The 11344-nt window shown below is 40.6% G+C and overlaps 1 protein-coding gene across 6 annotated transcripts in view; it reads right to left on the reverse strand.

Moving 5' to 3' along the window:
* tsc1a (TSC complex subunit 1a) overlaps nt 1-2548 on the reverse strand; it is a 26441-nt gene extending 23893 nt beyond the window's left edge. For 2 of the 6 annotated variants that reach the window (XM_077240774.1, XM_077240771.1), the window contains exons 1-2: nt 2419-2548; nt 110-307 (exon numbers count right to left, since the gene is read on the reverse strand). In XM_077240774.1, coding sequence (XP_077096889.1) covers nt 110-218 — 109 coding nt within the window. In that variant the 5' untranslated portion in view covers nt 219-307; nt 2419-2548. Of the gene's footprint in view, nt 1-109; nt 308-2245 lie in introns of all 6 variants that reach the window. The other 4 variants (XM_077240776.1, XM_077240773.1, XM_077240772.1 and 1 more) reach the window with 3 other exon arrangements.
* Between the last annotated feature and the right edge of the window lie 8796 nt (nt 2549-11344).

The following is an 11344-nucleotide window of genomic DNA, read 5'->3' on the forward strand; positions in this document are numbered from 1 at the left end:
ACATGAAAAGTAGTGAAATTCAAACAGGAGTTGAACAGGTGTAGTGATACAATTTTCTCAATTTGACCAATGTACCCGAGTAATGCTGTAAGCACAAGACATGACTAACCTGCGCTGAGAGAATCCTGTAGCAGGTTTTTGACCTGCTCCAGCTCCTGCAGGTCAGAGGACCCCAGAAGAGGGACAAGGTCAAACACATTTGGCTGGTCTTTGGCCATAGCTGTGCAGGACAGTGGGCAGGACTGATGCCTTTGTCACAGCATAAACTGATGCCCTGTGGTGTCAGCATGGGGTGTCTATGCATGAACTAGAGACAAAAATTGGCAAAACACAATCACTATTAAAAACATAAATGACAATAATTTTAATGACGACAAACATGCTACTTAATCTACGTGTGTATATATACATATCCTGTACATACACACATAATACATGTATGTGTGTTCAAAAGTTTGGGATTGGTAAGATTTTTGATCTTTTTGAAATAAATCTCTTATGCTCAGCAAGACTGGATTTATTTGTTCAAAAATACAGTAAAAACATTAATATTGTTAAATATTTTTACAATTTAAAATAGCTGTTTTCTATGTGAATATATCGTTAAATGTAATTTATTCCTGTGATGGCAAAGCTGAATTTTCAGCATCATGAAACATTTCTGATTATTATTGATATTTGAAAACAGTTGTACTGCATCATTTTTTTGTGGAATATGTGATGCATTTTATTTTCAGGATTATTTGATGAATAGAAAGTTTAAAAAAACAGCATTAGTTTGAAACAGAAATCTTTATTAAAATAGATCAATATAACTTTTGAATAGTCTCCAGTTCAATGTCAGAACATCTGCCAGTTGCTTCAGAAATGATAAACGAGGGAATCAGGTGATTAAGCTGACAAGGGCAGATAAAGATCATCTTGGCGCTCCAACTGTCGAGGTTTTATGAACATAACACCATCTTTTTCACATTTTAGCTGTGGTGTCTGAGATTACATTTTTAGCAATTGCAGCTCTTTCATTTATGTTGACTTTGTGAAGTTTTCTGTGGTCAGATTTTGTGGAATCATGGTCTTCAGGGTGAATATTGAGGATTGCGGTCACTTTGCTGCAGTTGTTCTGTGTTGTTTGGACACACTCATTCTTAGTGTTCGACCGACCCTATTATTCACTTTCGGTTTTTGCCCTCTATTCTTCTTTGCTGATAAAGTCTTGCCATGCTTTGTGTACACATCCATAATCATGATGACTGCTGTTCTTAAAACACACAACAACTAGGCGGTTAAGGTTAAACAGACTCTGATGATTTGCCCATTTCACACACAGTTTGTATTAAACACTGCTGAAAACCACTTATACTGCACTGATATACAAATTAGAGAATATTAACAACAAAAGGATAAAAAAAGATAATCGCAATGTTTGTTTCTTGTATCTGACACAAATGATATTAACCCCCATAATAATGGGTTCACACATTATTTTATCCAACGCATGTATGCATACTGTACACAATCTTTTTTAAAATGTCTGGGGTTAGTATGGTTTTTTGTTGTTGTTATTGTTGAAATCAATGCTTTTATCACAATTTTATTTATTTTTGGACATGTCCCATGGTAATACTGTCTGGGAATGTACCATTGGTATTCTTTAAAGTACCACCACGTAAATAACATAGTAACGTTACATGAACATGGTATTCACTCAGCACCCTGGTATAACCATCTGAGACCATCACAAAACAGTAGTATTTTGTGAGTGTGTAATCTCAAAAACCCACTCGTCCATGATGCCCAAAAATGCTGTCTAGGTAGTCAGCTTACTAACTTAAGTGTTGAGACGCAGCCATTATGAAAATCAACTGTAGCCTGTCAGATTCTCCAGCGAAGAAAGTTGAGCTGCGAGTGTCCATAAAGACTGAATACAAAATAAAGGAAATTAGACTTTTTACTTCACGAATACTAAACCTAATATTAATCCAAGGCATTTAACGGTTACCCTCAGTCTTACAGTAAGTGTTAAACTCAACGAGTAAAGCAAAGTAGTTATTGTAAACGCCATGTAGCCTAAGTTACTACGTGACAGCAGCAGCGCATTCATCACCACTGCTGGCAAGCGAGTGCTTTAACTCTACCTCACGTCCATGACAGCTTTCGCCATTTATTTTTTACTAAGACCCGACTTACTCGAAGACAAATGTGACACATTAAACATATACCAGGCGACTCAAAAACAATGTATTACCGTACAGAGAGAGCGAACTTCAAACAGTCGCCATCTTGAACGTCTCACGACCTTTTACACTGCTGAGCTGTTTGCGCAGATGAAAAACTTAAGATCCGTGACGATCCCAGTGTAAGTGGAATCCAGTGGTGAGGGTTAAAGGGGTTATGTTTAATTATAGAAAGGATACTGACCGACTCTTCTGTCTCGCTGTCACAAGATCACGGCATGAGTAACAGAAAGGTGTGAAGTGCTGCTGTGCAATATGAGAGCTAGCTAAGCATGTAGCGGCTTCAGCGTGACAGAAGCTCACAGCGCATGCGCGTGGATTTAAAGGACAAACATGTTTTTTTGCAAGAGAGCCAGCGTATTGCAAGAGAGCCAGTATTAAAATATATAGGCCTATAACTAAAAAATACTGTCAGATAATAGTTTGGAGTTCATGATACTAAAACGTATTTCATCATATAGTGCATAATGACAGTGAAAAATATTATTTTTTACAACTTTTATTATTTAACAACAATTAAGATTATTATTATTATTATTATTATTATTATTATTATTATTATTATTATTATTATTATTATTATTAAACAACTCTGTTTAAGAGTTTGGCTTGCAGTGTTAATTTTTGCAGCAATTTTTGATTTAGTCTTAGTTTTCATCTTCAGACGAAAATGCTTATTGGTCTTAGTCACATTTTAGTCATTTTGTCTTTCATAGTTTTAGTCTAGTTTTAGTTGACGAAAAGTCATAGCATTTTTTGTCAACTTTGTCATTACTTTTAGTCAAATTGCAGTTACCGAATTTTGGCATATAGCCTAGTCTTTAGACAAAAAATGTCATAACAATTTTTCTCTCTAGGCCAGTTCATTAAGCTTATGAGAAATTTGAATAAAGGTAACAGGCTGTATTGACATTGCACTCTAGCAGTAGCATTTGTGCAATTCTACATATCCATTTTCCATAGTTCAGTGGTTCTTCATTTTTTTAGAGTGCCGTAACCCCTCTTCCACTTAGACTTTCCATTAAGGGACAATATTTGCCCTCTTTAATCGATTTTTCCAGGGTTTTTTTTTTACCTTTATAAATACCTTTATAAAATAAATAATGATTTAAATAAAACAATGTTCAATAAATATGCAATGATGGTAAAAACGAAGTTATACTTTTAAATATTAAATTTAAATGGCCACTAGGTGGCGGTAAATCTGTCTATAGTTTATGAGTGAGTCATCGAGCCATTCATTCATTCAGTAACGAAGCAAGTTGCTGTACTTATGAACGGATCATTGAATCTCACGATTCGTTCAAAGCCACAGATTCGTTCACGAATCACTGCTGTGTGCTGCAGTTCTGCTGTGGCGTTTGTTGCAAAATAGAGCAATAATAGCCTACTGACAATACAGTTTTAAATGTAGTAGGCCTACATTACCCTTTTGTTTGTTGAACTGAACTGTGAACTCTGTTTTTTTCAGATCATCCGCGCTTCTTCAGCATGTAGAGAGAGCGCGCGCGCATGGTTGCCAGATACCATTGAAAAGACCGTGTAGAAAACGTGTTATTTAAACAGAAATTTTTAACTGGGGATTAAATTATTGAAATATGGCAACCGTAAGCATGAACGCTCGCAAACACAGTCTGTAATGTGTTGTCTTCTCCTTTATTCGACAAAAACAAGTGGTTTTGGTAAAGTCTTGTTTTTGTTTTAACCGATCAGTCTCGTCTTTTTTCGTCAACGATATTGCATGTGTTGATAGTCACAGTTATCGTTTAATGACGTGGGTGTCGTCTCTCATCGTCTTGTCTTAGTCAGGGGAAAAAAGGTCGTTAACGAACATTTTTCGTTATAGTTTTCGTTAACGAAATTAACACTGTTGGCTTGTTGTCTTGCAGTGTGCAAACAGTTATGCTACTGATAATAAATGATAACAGAAAAAGCAGAATGTTGTTTCTCGTGCAAACAAATCATAATGACCTGGGGCATGTTCCAGAAAGAAGGTTAAGTGAAAACTCTGAGTATGTTAACCCTGAAATGAGGGAAACTCTGGGTTTTCTGTTTCAGAATGGGAGGTAAGTCAAACCTGAGAAAACAAGGTAAGTCAAGCCCGTTTCAGAAAGAGAGGTAACTTATACTCAGAGTCAGTTACCATGGTAACTTACTCTGTGAACCTAACCTGGTCGGGAGCAGGTTTATTTCCATAAACCCAGAGTTTATTTCGGTCTAATCCCCTTTTTTAAAGAGGAAACAGTGTTTAAACACCTCATTCATTCTTTTGGTACATTTATTCATTGCTGTTTTTTCCCCAAATTTTTTTAATAAGATGAAGTCTATATAACTTCTTAACTGGCAACTGAAAATACAGTAGATTAGAGTTACATCATGTAGTTCTAAACAAATTCTACAGAATTAAACTGTGGCATTCACTGAAAATCACTGAACTGTGTCTGTGCACCAGAAGTTGATGGACCTTCCTCCTGCTGTTCTTCCACACTCTGGGGACGGGGGAGAGATAAGAATATCAGTTTATACTTAGATATAAACTTAGATTCTATAGGCTACTCCACATAAATAATGTGAAGAAATGTGAATGTGTAGATTGTTTGATGTGTAGACACATTATATTAAGATTTCCTCTGTAGGCCTCTCTGTGGTAGCAGAAACGGTTTCTTCATCCCCATCGTCCTGTGAAGATGAGCATTTGGTTGAGCACATTTTATAATACTATTTGTCATAATTTCTGGTGTATTGAGTAGGCTACTTACAACTGTCTGGGGTTCTGTTGGGACAGGAGGCTCCAAAAGACAGATATTACCATCAGAATCTGTTGGGAGCAACAAAAAACCCAACCCAAAGTAAAATATAATGGAAATATCAAAAACAGCCTATATAAACAATAACACAAATGTAGACCTTTACATTTTATGAAGGCACTTGAATCTTCGGGAGTGACTGGCTCTGATGAATTCCCTCCAGGAATTCCCTCAGCCATTGGCCTTCCAGCATTCAGGCTCAGGGCCATCTCCATCTCCTCTGCATCTTCATCTCCATCTCCATCTCCTCTGCATCTCAATCTCCATCTCCTCTGTATCTCCATCTCCTCTGCATCTCCATCTCCTCTACATCTCCATCTCCTCTGCATCTCCATCTCCTCTGCATCTCCATCTCCTCTGCATCTCCATCTCCTCTGCATCTCCATCTCCCCTGCAGCTCCATGTCCTTTTTTCCATTTCCATTTCCATTTATTCATTTAGCTGACGCTTAAAGTTCAAAATTCATTTAGCTGACGCTTTTATCCAAAGCGGCTTACAATTGCTATATTTCAGAGGTCGCACGCCTCTGGAGCAAATAGGGGTTAAGTGTCTTGCTCAGGGACACATTGGTGTCTCACAGTGGATTCGAACCCTGGTCTCTCACACCAAAGGCATGTGTCTTATCCACTGCGCCATCACCACCCATCTCCTCTGCATCTTCATCTCCTCTGCATCTCCATCTCCTCTGCATCTCCATCGAACCATTCGAACCCGGGTCTCTCACACCAAAGGCATGTGTCTTATCCACTGCGCCATCATCACCCATCTCCTCTGCATCTTCATCTCCTCTCCATCTCCATCTCCTCTGCATCTCCATCTCCTCTGCATCTTCATCTCCTCTGCATCTCCATCTCCTCTGCATCTCCATCTCCTCTGCATCTTCATCTCCATCTCCTCTGCATCTCCATCTCCTCTGCATCTCCATCTCCTCTGTATCTCCATCTCCTCTGCATCTCCATCTCCTCTGCATCTACATCTCCTCTGCATCTACATCTCCTCTGTATCTCCATCTCCTCTGCATCTACATCTCCTCTGCATCTACATTTCCTCTGCATCTACATCTCCTCTGCATCTCCTCTGCATCTCCATCTCCTCTCCATCTCCATCTCCTCTGCATCTTCATCTCCTCTCCATCTCCATCTCCTCTGCATCTCCATCTCCTCTGCATCTCCATCTCCTCTGCATCTCCATCTCCATCTCCTCTGCATCTTCATCTCCTCTGCATCTTCATCTCCTCTGCATCTCCATCTCCTCTGCATATCCATCTCCTCTGCATCTCCATCTCCTCTGCATCTTCATCTCCTCTGCATCTCCATCTCCTCTGCATATCCATCTCCTCTGCATCTCCATCTCCATCTCCTCTGCATCTTCATCTCATCTGCATCTCCATCTCCTCTGCATTTCCATCCTCATCTCCCCTGCATCTCCATCTCCTCTGCATCTTAATCTCCTCTGCATCTCCATCTCCTCTGCATCTCCATCTCCTCTGCATCTCCATCTCCTCTGCATCTTCATCTCCATCTCCATCTCCTCTGCATCTTCATCTCCTCTGCATCTCCATCTCCTCTGCATCTCCATCTCCTCTGCATCTTCATCTCCATCTCCATCTCCTCTGCATCTTCATCTCCATCTCCTCTGCATCTCCATCTTCTCTGCATCTCCATCTCCTCTCCATCTACATCTCCTCTGCATCTCCATCTCCTCTCCATCTCCATCTCCTCTGCATCTCCATCTCCTCTGCATCTCCATCTCCTCTGCATCTACATCACCTCTGCATCTCCATCTCCTCTGCATCTCCATCTCCTCTGCATCTCCTCTGCATTTTCATCTCATCTGAATCTCCATCTCCTCTGCATCTTCATCTCCATCTCCATTTGCATCTTCATCTCCATCTCCTCTGTATCTCCATCTCCTCTGCATCTCCATCTCCTCTGCATCTCCATCTCCTCTGCATCTTCATCTCCATCTCCTCTGCATATTCATCTCCATCTCCTCTGCATCTTCATCTCCATCTCCTCTGCATCTCCATCTCCATCTCCTCTGCATCTGCATCTCCATCTCCTCTCCATCTCCATCTCCTCTGCATCTCCATCTCCTCTGCATCTCCTCTGTATCTCCATCTCATTTGCATCTCCATCTCCTCTGCATCTCCATCTACTTCTCCTCTGCATCTCCATCTCCTCTGTATCTACATCTCCTCTCCATCTCCATCTCCTCTGCATCTCCATCTCCTCTCCATCTCCTCTGCACCTTCATCTCCATCTCCTCTGCATCTCCATCTCCTCTCCATCTCCTCTGCACCTTCATCTCCATCTCCTCTGTATCTCCATCTCCTCTGCATATCCATCTCCTCTGCATCTCCATCTCCTCTGCATCTCCATCTCCTCTGCATTTCCATCTCCATCTCCCCTGCATCTCCATCTCCTCTGCATCTTCATCTCCTCTGCATCTCCATCTCCTCTGCATCTTCATCTCCTCTGCATCTCCATCTCCTCTGCATCTCCATCTCCTCTGCATCTTCATCTCCATCTCCATCTCCATCTCCTCTGCATCTTCATCTCCTCTGCATCTCCATCTCCTCTGCATCTCCATCTCCTCTGCATCTTCATCTCCATCTCCATCTCCTCTGCATCTCCATCTCCTCTGCATCTCCATCTTCTCTGCATCTCCATCTCCTCTCATCTACATCTCCTCTGCATCTCCATCTCCTCTGCATCTCCATCTCCTCTGCATCTCCATCTCCTCTGCATCTACATCTCCTCTGCATCTCCATCTCCTCTGCATCTCCATCTCCTCTGCATCTCCTCTGCATTTCCATCTCATCTGCATCTCCATCTCCTCTGCATCTTCATCTCCATCTCCTCTGCATCTTCATCTCCATCTCCTCTGTATCTCCATCTCCTCTGCATCTCCATCTCCTCTGCATCTTCATCTCCATCTCCTCTGCATATTCATCTCCATCTCCTCTGCATCTTCATCTCCATCTCCTCTGCATCTCCATCTCCATCTCCTCTGCATCTCCATCTCCTCTCCATCTCCATCTCCTCTGCATCTCCATCTCCTCTGCGTCTCCTCTGTATCTCCATCTCCTTTGCATCTCCATCTCCTCTGCATCTCCATCTCCTCTGCATCTACATCTCCTCTCCATCTCCATCTCCTCTGCATCTCCATCTCCTCTCCATCTCCTCTGCACCTTCATCTCCATCTCCTCTGCATCTCCATCTCCTCTGCATCTCCATCTCCTCTCCATCTCCTCTGCACCTTCATCTCCATCTCCTCTGTATCTCCATCTCCTCTGCATATCCATCTCCTCTGCATCTCCATCTCCTCTGCATCTCCATCTCCTCTGCATTTCCATCTCCATCTCCCCTGCATCTCCATCTCCTCTGCATCTTCATCTCCTCTGCATCTCCATCTCCTCTGCATCTCCATCTCCTCTGCATCTTCATCTCCTCTGCATCTCCATCTCCTCTGCATCTTCATCTCCATCTCCATCTCCTCTGCATCTTCATCTCCATCTCATCTGCATCTCCATCTCCTCTGCATCTCCATCTCCTCTCCATCTACACTCCTTCTCCTCTGCATCTCCATCTCCTCTGCATCTCCATCTCCTCTGCATCTACATCTCCTCTGCATCTCCATCTCCTCTGCATCTCCATCTCCTCTGCATCTCCTCTGCATTTCCATCTCATCTGCATCTCCATCTCCTCTGCATCTTCATCTCCATCTCCTCTGCATCTTCATCTCCATCTCCTCTGTATCTCCATCTCCTCTGCATCTCCATCTCCTCTGCATCTCCATCTCCTCTGCATCTTCATCTCCATCTCCTCTGCATCTTCATCTCCATCTCCTCTGCATCTCCATCTCCATCTCCTCTGCATCTCCATCTCCTCTGCATCTCCTCTGTATCTCCATCTCCTTTGCATCTCCATCTCCTCTGCATCTCCATCTCCATCTACTTCTCCTCTGCATCTCCATCTCCTCTGCATGTACATCTCCTCTCCATCTCCATCTCCATCTCCTCTGCATCTCCATCTCCTCTCCATCTCCTCTGCACCTTCATCTCCATCTCCTCTGCATCTCCATCTCCTCTGCATCTCCATCTCCTCTGCACCTTCATCTCCATCTCCTCTGTATCTCCATCTCCTCTGTATCTCCATCTCCTCTGCATATCCATCTCCTCTGCATCTCCATCTCCATCTCCTCTGCATCTCCATCTCCTCTGCATCTCCATCTCCTCTGCACCTCCATCTCCTTTGCATCTGAAAACTCAGAGTTTACCATCTCAGGGTAAGTCAACTCAGAGTTCAAGTTGAACTTCCTTATTTAAACAAGCCCCTGCTGTAAGGACTATTAAACTCTACTGGGTGTTCCCATACACTATTTGCAATATGTGCTTAGATTTTCACTCTCTGGTTTCGTAGATGAAAGCATGGAAAATGTCCCCTTATGGACAAAAAATGTTGACCTTGTTTTAATTCAATAAGTAAAGTGTCCCCAAAAGTGTAAGGACACTTAAGCCACACCCGAAAACAATTGTCATAGCAAAATATTAAGCCAAACCAAAATACCAAAACAGTAAATTTAACAGCTGCTGTGATTATCTCTTTCATCAACTAAGTGCAAAAAACCAGTCTGCAACTCTGCATCTCACTGAGCTCTCTCCTAATAAAGTGCGGTATAATTATAGTCTGTTAAGAGGCGTTCATTAATGAGGTTGCTAATGCATATCTGATGTATTAATTGCTCAAGGGAGAATATCAAAGAGGTATTGGCAAAACTTACCAGTAAGGATAGCAATCAGATAACACCTTTACAGCATTTACAACAGGCACTGGGGACCCGATCCTGCAGCAAAAGACCAATAAAAAAAGGGATGGACATGAGATTGGCAAGGTGCAAACCCAGATAACACTCAAGCTTCATGCTGATATGCCTAAAATACCGATATGATGACACGAGTGCTGTGAAACCAGCCGAAATCTCTGCAGCTTTTTTTGGTTTTGATCTCACTTATTCAACATGCCCACTCAAACTTCTAGATCCACTGCCATGACTTCAGACAAGTATGATTTAACCCTTACAGCTATTAACTTCATAATTAGCATTAGCACTTGATCATTTAGCACTACAATACATGCTCTTTATTTAATCAATGCATTGTCAAGTAAAAATAATAATATAGCATATGAATTTCATTCCATTGTGTTTGTTAAATAGAAAAACATTAAAATTTATTAAATATAAAATACAAGAATGTCTCTTTGTTAACATTAGTGCATAAATTAAAAAAAGTAACACATAGGTCCATAGTGGACAAAAATGTCTGCGTCAAAAAACTGTCATAACAATGTCACGCTTGGGAGCACATACTTAATTCTGGCGTCATTTTAAAGAAGACCATTGGCAGATTATTGGTGAAGTAAAATAAAAAAAAAGTTATAGGTTTAAGTTTATGAAAATGATTTATATTTTTATTAAATATATGATTTATATTTTATGAAACATGTTGAACTCTAAAACTGATAGATAACCATAGCCATAAATCTAAACAAGTTGTGTTCCAAATTTGAGGTTTATATCTTTAAAAAATGAGCTTTCAGTAAGATTTTGTTTGGGCGCAGTATAACATTTTCCCCATTAGATACCAGCAAAACTCCACTGGTGCACACAGTGGTTGGATTTGTGATTTGCAGTTGAGTTTTTCTCTCTCAAATATTACAAGCAACCACACACACATTTCTTTTCATTACACACAAGCAAAGCACACTCTGACATCCATACCAACACACCCACACAATTATTGATAGTAAAAAATAGTACAACTTTAAATTTTGGAGCCTTGCCAAAAAACCTCTTAACAAAGATTGCATCGTTTTATGGTTAATTTATGGTTAAATTTAATCCCTGGGATTAAAAAATGCAGTTTTAATGGGTTTCAATGCAGACATTTTTTTTCCAAAGGATGCTGAGAGGAAGTATTTTGTGTACCCAGTGCAAAATATATTTTTTAAAGGAAATGGGGGTGAAATAGTAAAATTCTAATAAAAATACACCCCTCTGCCAAACATTTATGCAGTTGGCATTAACACAGGCAAAATGATAAATAAATTTAAAAAAACACTGAAAAAGACAAAAATGTCCATAAAGATGCACAAGGGTTAAGCAATATATTTTTACAGCATTTAGTAACCTGTTAGTTAATACAATTTCTTGTTCGTGTTAGTTCACAGTGCATTTACTTATGTTAGAAGAAACAACTTTTTTTTTAGAATCTATTAGTAAAACAATAAATTAACATTA

Source organism: Siphateles boraxobius, unplaced genomic scaffold, assembly GCF_051911475.1.
Source record: "Siphateles boraxobius isolate OS27281-9 unplaced genomic scaffold, OSU_SipBor_1 24, whole genome shotgun sequence".
NCBI lineage: Eukaryota > Metazoa > Chordata > Actinopteri > Cypriniformes > Leuciscidae > Siphateles > Siphateles boraxobius.